This window comes from Peromyscus eremicus, chromosome 3, assembly GCF_949786415.1.
Source record: "Peromyscus eremicus chromosome 3, PerEre_H2_v1, whole genome shotgun sequence".
Lineage (NCBI taxonomy): Eukaryota > Metazoa > Chordata > Mammalia > Rodentia > Cricetidae > Peromyscus > Peromyscus eremicus.
This window is the reverse complement of record NC_081418.1, coordinates 35,397,370-35,411,745: the sequence shown is the minus strand read 5'-3', so window position 1 is coordinate 35,411,745 and position 14,376 is coordinate 35,397,370. Positions and strand designations below refer to the sequence as shown.

The 14,376-nt window shown below is 39.6% G+C and overlaps 1 protein-coding gene across 5 annotated transcripts in view; it reads left to right on the top strand.

Annotated features, from left to right (window-relative positions):
* The window catches only part of Cadps2 (calcium dependent secretion activator 2), a 540,468-nt gene that overhangs the window by 232,355 nt on the left and 293,737 nt on the right, over positions 1-14,376 (top strand). For all 5 annotated transcript variants that reach the window (XM_059257429.1, XM_059257428.1, XM_059257427.1 and 2 more), the window contains exon 4: positions 9,962-10,042. In XM_059257429.1, coding sequence (XP_059113412.1) covers positions 9,962-10,042 — 81 coding nt within the window. The remainder of the gene's footprint in view (positions 1-9,961; positions 10,043-14,376) is intronic.

Genomic DNA, 14,376 nt, shown 5'->3' with positions numbered 1-14,376 from the left:
AAGCCAAACATGAAACTTGGGGACAGTTGGAAGTTTATCTGACCAGGAACTTCATTCAACCTGCCTAGAGCTCTAGAGTGCTGATGCTTGCACTGTGGCAGGTGTTTTTCCTTAGATTTTTGCTCCTGCTTAATGTACTGAAGGCTCAAGAGCTCACTAACCGGCAGCAGAAACTCTTAAAGGAGCTATCTCTCTCTCTCTCTTTTTTTTTTTCTTCAACTCTCTTAAACCCTACACAGAAATTCGAGCCCCTCATTGGATGCCAAAATGTTGTTTGGTTTTGCTCTTTTGGGGGTCTGCCACCCAACTCACAAATAATTCACACACTGAGGCTTATTCCTGTTTATCAATGCCTGGCCTTAGCTTGGCTTGTTTCTTGCTTTAAATTATCTAGTCTACCTTTTGCCTCTGGGCTTTTCCCATTCTCTTACTTATATAAATCTTACTCTTACTTCGTGACTTGCTGTGAAGCTGGGTGGCTGACTCCTGATGTCCTCCTCCTTCTCTGGCTAGTTCTTCTCTTCTCCACGATTTCTCCTATATATTCTCTCTGCCTGCTATCCCCACCTATCCTTTCTCCTGCCTTGCTATAGGCTGTTCAACTCTTTCTTAGACCATCAGGTGCTTTAGACAGGCAAAATATCACCGCTTTACAGAGTTAAACAAATGCAATATAAACAAAAGTAACACACCTTAAAATAATATTCTACAGCACAATATAATGATGCCTAACAGTATTCTGCTACACTCATTGATTGGTGCCTATCCCAAAAGTCATCAGAGAGGCTTCATCTAGCATCTGGTGGAAACAAATGTGGAGACCCACAATCAAACATTAGGCTGAACTTGGGGAATCCTGCTGAAGAGAGGGAGGAAGGATTATATGACCCAGAGGGGCCAAGGACATCACAAGAAAACCCACAGAGTCAGCTAACCTGGCTAATAGGAGCTCACAGAGCCTGAACCAACAACCAGGGAGCCTGCATGGAACTGACCTAGGCCCTTTGCATGTATGTGACAGTTGTGTAGCCTGGTCTTCTTGTGGAGAAGGGAGCAGGTGCCGTCTCTGACACTTCTGGTGTTTGGGACCCTGTTTCTTTTACTGGGTCACTTTGCCCAGCCTTAATACAAGGGAAGGTGCTTAGTCTTACTGCAACTTGTTTTGTTGCAACTGCCATGTTTTGTTAATATTCATGGGAGGCCTGCCCTTTTCTGAATAAAAACAGAGGGGAAGTGGATGGGATGGGGCAGAGAGAAGGTGGGTGGAGGGACTGGGAGGAGAAGAGGGAGGAGAAACTGCAGTCAGGATGTAAAATAAATAAATATATATATATTTTAATTTACTTTAAGCTAGGTGGTGATGGTTCATGCCGTTAATCCCAGCACTCGGGAGATAGAGGCAGGCAGATCTCCGTGAGTTCCAGGTCAGCCTGGTCTACAAAGTGAGTTCTAAGACAGGTTGCAAAAAGCTACACAGAGAAACCTTGTCTCAGAAAAAAAAAAAAAAGAAAAAGAAAAAACTTTCTTAAAGATAATGCTCTACATGCACAGACCCACCCAGTACTTCTCAAATGTATTTCTGTTCTCTGGGGTTTTCTTTTTCTCCACAAGAGAAAAATTGAGCAACAATAGTTTAGGGTTTGAGATCAGCATGCCAAAGTTCTCCATTTTTAGTATTTCCCCATTCACAAATTCTTTCTGATCCCAGTAACAAAACAACTTTTTCATCGCAGAATTTCTCCAATATTTTTTCATCTTTCTTGAAGTAGCTGTGTTGTAGGTTGGCTATCAAATCCAAGCAGTTCTGTGAAGGAAAACATAGCTTTCTCTCTACAAAATCCTTTTTACAACTTTAAACAGGGTCACAGCTTCCTAAAGACTCCAGATGAGAGTCCTCAGCCAGAAAATTCTGAATGGGGAACTAGTATTCCCATAGCAAGGAAGGTGAGGAAAATCAAAGTATGTGTCTTGACAACATGTGTCAAGCTAGTGAAATACTTTGAAACGTGAAGTCAAAATATCTGAGTGATATGAACTAGAGGCATTGCTGAGATGAGGGATGCATCTGTGCATCTGTCATGGTCAGGGATGAGTGAAACTCTTTAAAAGCCCTATCCCCAGTGCCATGGAAGACATCTGTGTGGTAAGTAATCTTTTGTCACATAAAATATTGAAATCATGGACTTAGAGGAGAGGAAATTGCAATAGAGGGCGCACTGCAGAAATGGAGACTTGCCTGTGATCCTCTACTGCAACCCTCTGAGTCCACATAGCTGTATGCCCAGCAATAGGCTCTGCTGTGTCAGCAGCATCTTAAAATGCCACTTCTGCGATTTATCTATTCAGGCTTCTCTTTCTCCAGAACATCATGCTTCCTTGTGTGTATGCAGAATCACTCATTTAGGTTGCACTAGGGATTCAAAGAACAAAGAGATTATTTTCTCTTTTACTCCCTTTTTGAGAATGTGCTTATGTGTACATGTGTGTATGTGTGTGCACTTGTACGTGTGATGTGTGTGTGTGTGTGTGTATACATGTGGAGGCCAGAGGTTGATATCAGTTCTTAGTTCTCTTCAGTCAATCTCTGCTTATTTTTTGAGATGTGGTCTCTTACTGAACCTGGTGCTTGCTGATTGGCTAAAGTGGTTCTCCAGCCAAGGTGAGGAATTTTTGTTTCTGCCCACCCAGGTCTGAGATTACAGATGTGTATTGCTGTCATTCCCACACCTGGGTTTTCATGTATGCTGTGGAGATCTGAAGTCAGGTCTTCACACAGCACTTTACTTGCTGGGCCTTCTCCCCTTCCCCTTTACTTTTATTCTTAATTATTTCTTGTTAGAAGTATCTGAATTTGCAAAAAGGTATATATTTAATGTAGCTTGACAGTCATATTGTACACATACAAATGCACGTATATACATACTATTAATGTAAAAAAAGAGATGTGATGAAGTATTCCAAGTATTTCTAGCCTGCCTAGGCTTCAGCTATGGAGCTCTAGATTTTGATCTATATGACTGTGGGTACATTGGGCTTGAGCTGTTTAGGAAAGAGAGGGCAAAGATGACCCCTTTATTTAGGATTTAATGAATTGAGTAGATGACACACCACTTATAACATGACATTATATGCTCTGCATAAGGAGTCAAGGTGTAAGAGTCATCTCTTCTGGAATCATTAAATTCAACATACCTTTTCTTTCTGTGTTTTGAAGCTTACTACTTTGACTTTTTTACATTAATTGTATTGATTTATTACATTTATGATATTATTTCCTGATACTACTGTCCATTTGTGGGGCTTTTACATCACACAAAACAGAGATTCTATACTTAGGAAATCATTGCTCTATATTCCTTTCTTCTCCATCTTGAGATAATGTCTAATCTTTCTGTCTCTATGAATTTATATATTCTATATATTTCATGTAACACAATTCTATAAAATTTGTCCTTTTTTAAATGTAAAAACATTTTATGTACAACTGCAAGAGAAATAATACACAGATAGCCTGAACATAAAATCAGGTTATAATTCGAAAGTCCAGGGTTATTTAAAACTGGAAAATATTTTCACTGTAGAAAATAGTAAAAATGATAACATTTCCCAATAAGAACTTTTAAGCCAAATAATAGCTGAATTATACATATAAATCTTGATTAGATTCTTGGATACAGAAAAAATCTATCAATCTGTTCAGAGAGCTATGTTTGACTTAAGTTGTGTAAGTGAGATTCCTATCCATCTTCCACTGCACTGTTTGATTTATGGTAGACATTTTTCTATAGGCTAATGCATAATCTAAAAAGATTTTAGCCTCCCCTCCTGAAAGTACAGCCAGCATTTTCTTTCATCAGCTTGATACAGTACAAATTTTTATCCTAATAGTGAAATATTTCACTAAAGCTTGCCCAGTGATTGGGCAAAACAAAAACTTATTATGAGCCACAGGAATCCTAGGGTCCCCCTTGCTAGGTAGCCTCCCTGGATCTGTGGGTTGCATTATTATTGTCCTTTGCTTTATATCTATCTAGTATCCACTTATAAGTGAGTACATACCATGTTTTCCTTCTGAGTCTGGGTTACCTCACTCAGGATGATATTTTCTAGTTCCATCCATTTGCCTGCAAATTTCATGATGTCATTGTTTTTCTCTGATGAGAAGTATTCCATTGTGTATATGTACCACATTTTCTTAATCCATTCTTCAGTTGATGGGCATCTATGTTGTTTCCAGGTTCTGGCTATTACAAATAATGCTGCTATAAACATAGTTGAGCATGTATCTTTGTGGTATGATTGAGCATTCCTTGGGTATATGCTCAAGAGTGGTATGGTTGGGTCTTGAGGTTGATCGATTCCCAATTTTCTGAGAAACAGCCATGCTGATTTCCACAGTGGTTGTACAAGTTTGCACTCCCACCAACAGTGGAGGAGTGTTCCCCTCGCTCTGCATCCTCTCCATCATAGACTGTCATTAGTGTTTTGGACCATAGCCATTCTGACAGGTGTAAGGTGGTATCTCAGAGTCTTTTTGATTGGCATTTCTCTGATGACTAAGGAAGTTGAGCATTTCCTTAAATGTTTTTCAGCCATTTGAGATTCTTCTTTTGGGAATTCTCTGTTTGGTTCTGTAGCCCATTTTTTAATTAGATTGTTCAGTATTTTGATGTCTAGTTTCTTGAGTTCTTTATATACTTTGGAAATCAGTCCTCTGTCAGATGTGGGGTTGGTGAAGATCTTTTCCCATTCTGTAGGCTGTCTTTTTGTCTTTTTTTTTAATTTTATAATTTAATTTAATTCTACATATCAGCCATGGATTCCCTTGTTCTCCCCCCTCCTGCGCCCCCCTGCCTTTCCCCCAGTCCACCTCCCATTCCTATCTCCTCCAGGGAAAAGACTCCCCTGAGGATTGAGTTCAACCTGGTAGATTCAGTCCAGGCAGGTCCAGTCCCCTCCTCCCAGGCTGAGCCAAGTGTCCCTGTATAAGCCCCAGGTTTCAAACAGCCAACTCATGCACTGAGTACAGGACCCAGTCCCATTGCCTGGATGCTTCCCAAACAGATCAAGCTAACCAACTGTCTCACTTATCAGAGGGCCTGATCCAGTTGGGGGCTCCTCAGCTATTGGTTCATAGTTCATGTGTTTCCATTTGTTTGGCTATCTGTCCCTGTGCCTTATCCAACCTTGGTCTCAACAGTTCTCGCTCATACAAACCCTCCTGTTTCTGGCCAATTGGACTCCTGGAGCCCCACCTGGGGCCTGGCCGTGGATCTCTGCATCTGGTTCCCTCAGTCATTGGATGGTGTTTCTAGCACGACAGTTAGGGTGTTTGGCCATCCTATCACCAGAGTATGTCTGTTCGGGCTGTCTCTCGACCATTGCCAGTAGTCTATTGTGGGGGTATCTTTGTGGATTTCTGTGGGCCTCTCTAGCACTTTGCTTCTTCCTATTCTCATGTGGTCTTCATTTATCATGGTCTTTTATTCCTTGTTCTCCCTCTCTGTTCTTGATCCAGCTGGGATCTCCTTCTTCCCTAAGCTCTTTTTCTCTCAATCCTTGCCCTTCATTACCCCAGTCACATCCATGTTGTTCATGTAGATCTCATCCATTTCTCTGTCATTGGGCAATCCCTGTGTCTTTCTTGGGGTCTTGCTTTCTAGGTAGCCTCCCTGGAGTTGTGAGTAGCAGTCTAGTCCTCTTTGTTTTACATCTAGTATCCTCCTATGAGTGAGTACATACCATGTTTGTCTTTCTGAGTCTGGGTTACCTCACTCAGGATGATTTTTTTTCTAGATCCATCCATTTGCCTGCAAATCTCATGATGTCATTGTTTTTCTCTGTTGAGTAGTATTCCATTGTGTATATGTACCACATTTTATTTATCCATTCTTCAGTTGAAGGGCATTTAGGTTGTTTCCAGGTTCTGGTTATTACAAACAATGCTGATATGAACATAGCTGAGCAAGTGCCCTTGTGGGATGACAAATTGGAAAGGAAGAAGTATTTTTGTCTTATTGACCATGGCTTTTGCCCTATGAAAGTGTCTCAGTTTCGAGAGTTTGCAGCAAAGAGAATTACAGACCAATCTCCCTCATGAACATTGATGCAAAAATACTCAACAAAATATTGGCAAACTGAATCCAAGAACAAATGACCATGTAGGGTTCATCCCAGGGATGCAAAGATGGTTCAACATATGAAAAGCTGTCTATGTAATACACCATATAAACAAACTGAAAGAAAAAAAAAACACATGATTATCTCATTAGATGCTGAAAAATCCTTGGACCAAATCCAACACCCCTTCATGATAAAGGTCTTAGAGAGATCAGAAATAAAAGGAATATACCTAAACATAATAAAGGCAATTTATACCAAGCCAACAGCCACCATCAAATTAATGGAGAAAAACTTAAAGCGATTCCACTAAAATCTGGAGTGAGACAAGGCTGTCCACTCTCCTCATATTTAATCAATATAGTGTTTGAATTTCTAGCTAGAGCAATAAGACAACAAAAGGAGATCAAAGGAATAGAGATTATAAAGGAAGAAGTCAAACTTTCACTATTTACAGATGATATGATAGTATACATAAGTGACCCCAAAAATTCTACCAGGGAACTCCTACAGCTGATAAACTCCTTCAATAAAATGGTAGGATACAAGATCAATTCAAAAAAGTCAGTAGCCCTCCTATATACAAATGATAAATGGGCTGAGAAAGAAATCAGAGAAACATTACCCTTTACAATAGCCACAAATAATATAAAATACCTTGGGGTAACACTAAGTAAACAAGTGAAGGACCTTTTTGATAAGAACTTTAAGTCTCTAAAGAAAGAAATTGAAGAAGATATCAGAAAATAGAAAGATCTCCCATGCTCATGGATAGGTAGAATTAACATAGTAAAAACGGCAATCTTAACAAAAGCAATTTACACATTCAATACAATCCCCATCAAAATCTCAACACAATTTTTCACAGACTTGGAAAGAACAATCCTCAACTTCATATAGAAAAACAAAAAACCCAGGATAGCTAAAAGAATCCTGTACAATAAAGCAACCTCTGGAGGCATCACCATCCCTGACCTCAAGCTGTACTATAGAGCTACAGTAATAAAAACAGCTTGCTACTGGCATAAAAACTGACATACGGGCCAATGGAATCGAATTGAAGACACTGACATTAATCCACACACATATGAACACCTGATTTTTGACAAAGAAGCCAAAAGTGTACAATAGAAAAAAGAAAGTATCTTCAACAAATGGTGCTGGCATGATTAGATGTCAACACGTAAAAGACTGCAAATAGATCCATATCTGTCACCATGCACAAAACTCAAGTCAAAGTGGATCAAAGACCTCAACATCAATCCAGTTACATTGAACTTGATAGAAGAGAAAGTAGGAAGTATTCTTGAATGCGTCGGCACAGGAGACCACTTCCTAAATATGACACCAGTAGCACAGACACTGAGAGCAACAATTAATAAATGGGACCTCTTGAAATGGAGAAGCTTTTGTAGGGCATACCTTTTCTTTATATAAGTTAAATTTTCAAGTAGACAGGTAAAGATAAGTCTGGATGTCCCATGGCATGTTGTAGCTAGAGATGCAAATTTGAGAGTTTTCAGTCAGTGATGCTAGTTTTGAACATGAGTATTCAGGAGAGTGTGGTGATATTGTGTTCCCCAAAATATTGTGCATCCAAATAAACTTATCTGGGGTCAGAGAACAGAACAGTCACTAGACATAGAGACCAGACCTTTAATCCTATCGCTTGAAGGCAGAGATCCATCCAGACCTCTGTGAGTTTAAAGCCACACTGGAAAGGGCCAGGCATGGTCATTCACACCTTTAATCTCAGGAAGTAAGCCTTTAATCCCAGGAAGTGATGGCAGGAAGATATATAAGGCATGAAAACCAGGATCTAGCCTGGTTAAGCTTTTAGGCTTTTGAGCAGCACAGTTCAGCTGAGATTCATTTTAGATGAGGACTCAGTTTCCTCAGTCTGAGGAAACAGGATCAGCTGAGGAATTGGCAAGGTGAGGTAGCTGTGACTTGTTCTGCTTCTGTGATCTTTCAGCATTCACCCCAATAACTGGCACCAGGTTTGTTCTTATTAATAAGAACTTTTAAGATTGGTGCTACAGGAGAGCACTCAGGTCCTTTCAGATTGCAAAGGGGTCAAAGGCTTCAGACTCAAAGCTCTCCACTGTTTATCAATGTTACCTTCTCTGGCAAATATATCTTATTTTGCTATGTAAAGTAAAATAAAATCCTCTTTGTCTTAGCAGACTATATTTTTAAGTATTGTGTACGATGAAGTTCATCATTATCAAAACTAAACAGTTGGGAGTTGGGTAGAAGGAGAGAGGTGTGGTTATAATAGGATACCTCAAGGGATCAGAACTGCTCAGTGTCTCAACTCAATAAAGTTAGGCTCCTGATCTCGGAGGTTAGCTTTGAAAAGAAGAGGCGCAGGACAGCAGTTCTCTCCTTTGTCCACATCCTCAGACAAATGCGGTTAAGACACTGATGTTTTTAAAGTGGTTCGATGTCTCTTACAGAATAAACCCCACTAAAATTCAGAAAGGAGAAGAAAAACTCTTCTTAAAAATTAAGTAAAACAGCCAGATGGTGATAACACATGCCTTTAATCCCAGCACTAGGGAAGCAGAGGCAGGCCTGTCTCTGAGTTTGAGGCCAGCTTGGTCTAAACAATGGAAAGCCCAGGCTACAAAGAGATACCATAATCTAAAGATGTATGTCTTTGATGAGGTAAACACCACTCTGGTTAAATTTGAAGAATTTGTGGCTTCTTCAAATACTGTTGTTCTGAGATGAAAATCTTTGACTCCTTTAGATGCAAATTGCCTTTTTATTGTATTTTTTTCTCTTGTGGAAAAAATAAATAAACAACATTCACAACCATCTGTTACTCTAAATCTTTGGGATCTAACACCCTCTTTTGTCCTCCCAGAACACCTGCACACATGTGGCATGCATTCACACAGACACACACATACACATAAATAAACATTTAAATTATCTTTAACAAAATATGGCTATATATTTTAGTCTACCTTATTGATAATGAGGATAGAAAAGGAGAATGGATTGAAGTGAGAAGTAATTTACCATTTAATATCACCAGTTTAACATCTTATGGTGAACTAATAAAGGAAGACTGAGTAATTGGGAAGGGGGAGGGACATGAGGACATTATAGAAAAAGTTTAAAATGATTGCAATTCATAAATGAAAAAAAATTCTATATCAGTGGGGAATTTCTGAAAGATAATGATGCATTTTTAATTTGCCTTCTATCAAATTTAAAACACTGAAATGGAACTCCAATTCAGTGCTTGTCTATATAGAAAGGTGCAAACATTTCTTGGCTGCATGAGTGTCCTCACTAGAATGAGCAATGTATGCAGACTTTAATGGAAGAAATTTGTCAGTCAAGTAGTACTTGAACTGTTTAGCATTAGTACAGACAAAAAAATGAGATACTTTTAAAAGTAGAAAATAAGAAATGAAATGTTAATCAACATCTTGTCATCCAAAAGAGAACAAAATAAGAAATTCATCAATACTGAAGTGCTCAGGGCTGACCTTGAAGAGAGGAGAATGGGAGAAACAAATTTGATAAGTTATATCAACTCAAGGAAGCAAGGACTTCCTGTTTTAGGTTTGTTACGAGCACATTAGGCACAGGGTTATTATGGTAATTAGATTTCTTAATAAATGGAGGTATTGAATCTTACAAATTCAACGTTTTGTGACTAAAACCCAAACGAAAAGTAATATAATTGGGCCACAGTGGAACCAAGCAGACTTCAGAATAGGTAGCTGAGGGAATTTGCTGAGTCTTTCTTAGTCATTTATTCTTTGTTTTTATGCCACTGTGTTACCGTTTTACACACCCATGCATTTCTTTTCATTTTAAGCTGGATAATGCTGATGAGCAAGCAGCCCAGATCAGAAGAGAACTGGATGGCCGCCTGCAGCTGGCAGAGAAAATGGCAAAGGTATGTTATACAGGCTAACATGCTGTGCCACGTATCTTTCCTCGTCCGAATGTCTGTCTGCCAACCACATGCTTGGAGCAGACGGACACACCCAGCATGAGTTATGGTTTGCTCTTCTATATTAATAACCTCTTAATCCCAACTATCTGAATTCACATTTTCTAAATGGAGTATGCTGTATACCTGGAGTTTCTATGCTTACTGTGTGACTTGTCTAAATTCAATGATAACTTTTGTAATTGTTTAAAAAAAAAATCTGACTTTTTCTAACTGCTAACTAGATCTGCAAGAGTTTTAATATTGCACCATGAAAAATACAATCAGAGGAAAAAAAAGTCTCCTTATAAGATCATATTCCAAAACTCCCAACACAGTGCTTGGCAAATAGTGGTGCCAATTTGATGGAATGATTGACTGTCCAAAATATAATTTGAAATGTATAAGACAGAATCTGACAGATGAAGTGTGTTTTCTATAATAATCCTAGTGATTTTTCCTTGCATAATCGCTGTTTCTGAGAACAGAAATATATTTAAAACAAAAGCTGAGTTCCTTGTTAATAATTTGGGTATTTAGAGAGATGCATCTTAACCATCAAAACTATTTTTGGTGTGAATTGACAGATTAATTTACTTCAATGATATAAAAATTTTAATCCTTCATAAAAGAATTAGAGAGATATGGCTGTGGATTGTTGAACACCTATGACTTCCTTCCTTTTCCTTCTGCTGAACAAACCTAAGTAGTTGGTAGATAGAGTGCCCTCCTCTGTGTCCCCCTCTCTCCCCTTCCTCCCTTTTTTTCCTCCCTGCCTCCCTCCCTGCCTCCTTCTCTCCCTCCCTCTCCCACCATGTGTCCCTTCCTGCCTCCCTCCTCTCTCTCTCTCCTCTCTCTGTTCCCCCTCTCACTTTTCCTTTCTGTATCTTTCTCCTCTCTCTCTTCCCTTGTCCTCCTTCCTTCCTCTCACCTCTCTCTTATCTGACTTGCATATCAACATTCCTAAGCATTTACTACTTAATGAGTCTATGTCTGTCCACTTAAGCCAAGACAGTGAATTTCTCTCCAGCACTGGGAGTATATATACTGACTCCAAAGTTACATTGTGTACTTCTGCCAAGAAAAAAAAATATATCTGTGATTATATGATATTTTCAGAGTGCTAATACTCTGCCTGTCTAAATTTAATGCTAGAGAACAGATTGAGATATTGGACAGAAAAAGAGAAAGGAAAACAGAAATTGGGTAATAGGGTTGGTGGTAGGCTGTGCAAAGCAAGGCAGATTTCTAGAGGGAGAATCTCCAGATGACTGGCCATGTGGGATGCTATGAATGAGAGACTGAAGAGTGATGTTCATACATAGAGCAAGGTTGAAGAGAAATGCCTCCCTGCTGGCCTCTAGACATTGACAGAGGGAATGAACCATTTCAGAGGGTGCATTGTGCAGTTCACAGCATAGAAATCCAGCAGCTGCAAGCTGCTGAAAACTTTAGAGATGAAGAAGTCTTATCTGAATGTTAGCCTGTTTTGAACCTGGCTAGAAGGCTGGTTGCCTTTTTTATAGGCCAAAGGCTCAGAAAGAATCCAGAGACCTGTTTAGAAGTACCATTACTGCTGCCTGATTATAAATTGGACTTGTTACTCCAGAGAATTGGATATACATGATTGTTTTCCAATACAGTTTGAATGACGTTCTGGATCGTTACAGATATAAAAGAAAGTCTCAGGTGTGTTCTCAAATTCATGTCTACAGAGAGTGTATTTTTACAAGTCCTGGCCTGAGTCACAGGACTGGATAAGCAATGACCAAGAAGGCTTCCCTTTGAGACAGCCCATTGGTCTCAGTAGAGATGTGATTAGTTGGGAAAAGTAGTGAGAAAGAAGTGAAACATGGGATTAGAAGTGTGAAATGCTTCAAAACTACAAAACATTTCAGCAGAAACATCATTCTAGCATATAGAACAGGTTTCACTCTTCTCCACTTTGAATACACCACACTGAAGCTCTGAGAATAATATGTAAAAGACTGATTCGTCAACACACTGACCTTGTCGATTGATGCTTCTTTCATTACCCTGTGAACCACAAGGGCAGGTGATAGCATGGGTTTTATAGACAGTGTTGAGGCTTTGGAAGATTACTCTCTTCACCCATATCACCGTGCTACTGCGTTGATAGACTAGGTCACAGGCCCTACCCTAGGCTCCAGAGGTTAGTTGCTCCCTACATTTGTGACCTCCTTAGTCTGATGAGTGCAGACTAGTGATTCATTACCAGTTTGCATTCAGGAACTCACTCTTCTACACTTGGTAAAACAGTAAAAGCTACATAATAACAATAAAATCACAGGACAGAAATTTGTGTCAAGTAAGAGGGATTTTGATTTTTATTATTTTTAGCCAAGAAAGAAGTTAGGGAATGTTAACAAGGCTGGAGAAACCTGTTGCTAAGTCCATGTTTACTTTTTAGATGAGCAGTAGTATGAAAATTATTTAACTTTTGATCTTCATATTTATTTCACAATATTTACTGGTCATCCACTATTCTATAAGCACGGACTATCCTAAGTGCTTAAGATAAAACCAGAAAAATATAATTGCCTTGGACTTTATAAAACAAGACAAATATTTCTACATGCCAAATACAGCTTATATTTTATTTGGGAAGGCTCATGATAAATGATAAAATGCTGTGTTGCTAAACTATGGGAGGTGATTGTTACAACCAAGAAAACAGATCCATGGAGTGGCTGTGCAGGAAGAAGGGGATGAATGGTCAGGTGGCCAGGCTAGACCAGCTCTGACAGCACAGCACCATATTTCCTGTTCTCAAGCTACAAAAAACAAAACAAAACAAACAAAACCTTGGCATCATAGTTGACTCCTTTCTTTTTCTCATGCTTCATGCAAAACTTCTTAGGAAAACTTGGCCTCTACTTATTTTTTTCAGACAGGATCTCACTACAGCCAAGGGGAACCTCAGAGTAACCTGACCACTCTGCCTCGGCTTCATGAGTGCTGAGATTATAGACATGAGCCATCACACTCTGATTGCTTCTACTTCTGCAATAGTTCTGCTATATGATAGTTGTTGCCATTTTTCCTCTTCTATTTGGGGTCATGCATCACTGCTTTCCATCAGAGTAATTGTTCCATCGTTTTAGCTAGTCTACTTTCCTCCCCTAACCAGCAACTCAACAGCCAGTGATGCTCTGCAAAAGCCTTGTGAAAGTGCCATGTCAATAAGTATCAACTGTTGCTAAAGGTCTGTATAGTGCCCTGTGATTGGTTTGTTGCCCCACTGACCTTAAATACCACTAAGTTCTGGCCCTGGATTGGTTCATTTCGTCTATCATGACCCCTTGCCTTTCTTGCTCCCGGTCTTTGCCCAGACCCCGTGTCCTTCTTACAGACATCTATGGACACTCATGGCTCATTCCCTGTGTTAGGCAGGCTGTCCAGAGAGACAGAACCCACAGAAAGCCAGATAGATGAGGAGGAAGAAATGATGTTTTCTACATGTGTCTGTCTAAATATCTATATGGCAGCTTGGAAACTCAGTTACAAGGCAGTGTAGTCTTAAGTCTGCAGCTGCAGAGCAGGCCTATGGAAGGGAGATTCAAGCAGGGCTTATAGGTTTGTAGTCTTGAGGCAGAATTGCTGATCTCCAGGACAAATTAGCCTCTCTTCTTAAGGTCTTTAAAAGCTTTCTGAATGAGGCCCACCCATATAGTCATTAGGGAGTTGTAAACAAACATTTGTCACCCCACATAGAGATTTGGTGACACATTAAAGGAAATAATCCACTCAAGTCCAGCTTAGTGAACTAGTGAGTGTTTTTCCCCCTCATAGGAGCGTGGATAAAAGGTTACTTACAGGAACTTGATTGGATTGCCTACATGTATGTATGTATACTGTGTGCATGCCTGGATGCCCATAAAGGCCAGAAAAGGGCACTGGATCCCCTAGAACTGGAGTTCAATTGTAAGATGCCACATAGGTGTTGGCAATCAAACCTTTGTCCTTTCCAAGAGCAGAAAGTGCTTGTTACTCTCTCAGCCATCTCTGCTGCCCCCATGGATGTCTTTTGAATAACTGAATCTTACCACTACACGTTATCATCAGAAAGCCGTGGCAGGACTGAATTCCTGATGTAATTGTAAGACTCTTGCCTTCTCCCATGCAGGAGCATATTTAAATAGAAAGGGAGAGAGACTATCAATATATGGTAGAGATAACTGAATTTGCTCAAACTTGCAAATACTTCCATTGCCTTTGGGACTAAGTCTACGTCCAGTAGTTCAAATGATACTATAATCCCAAAATTAATACAAATT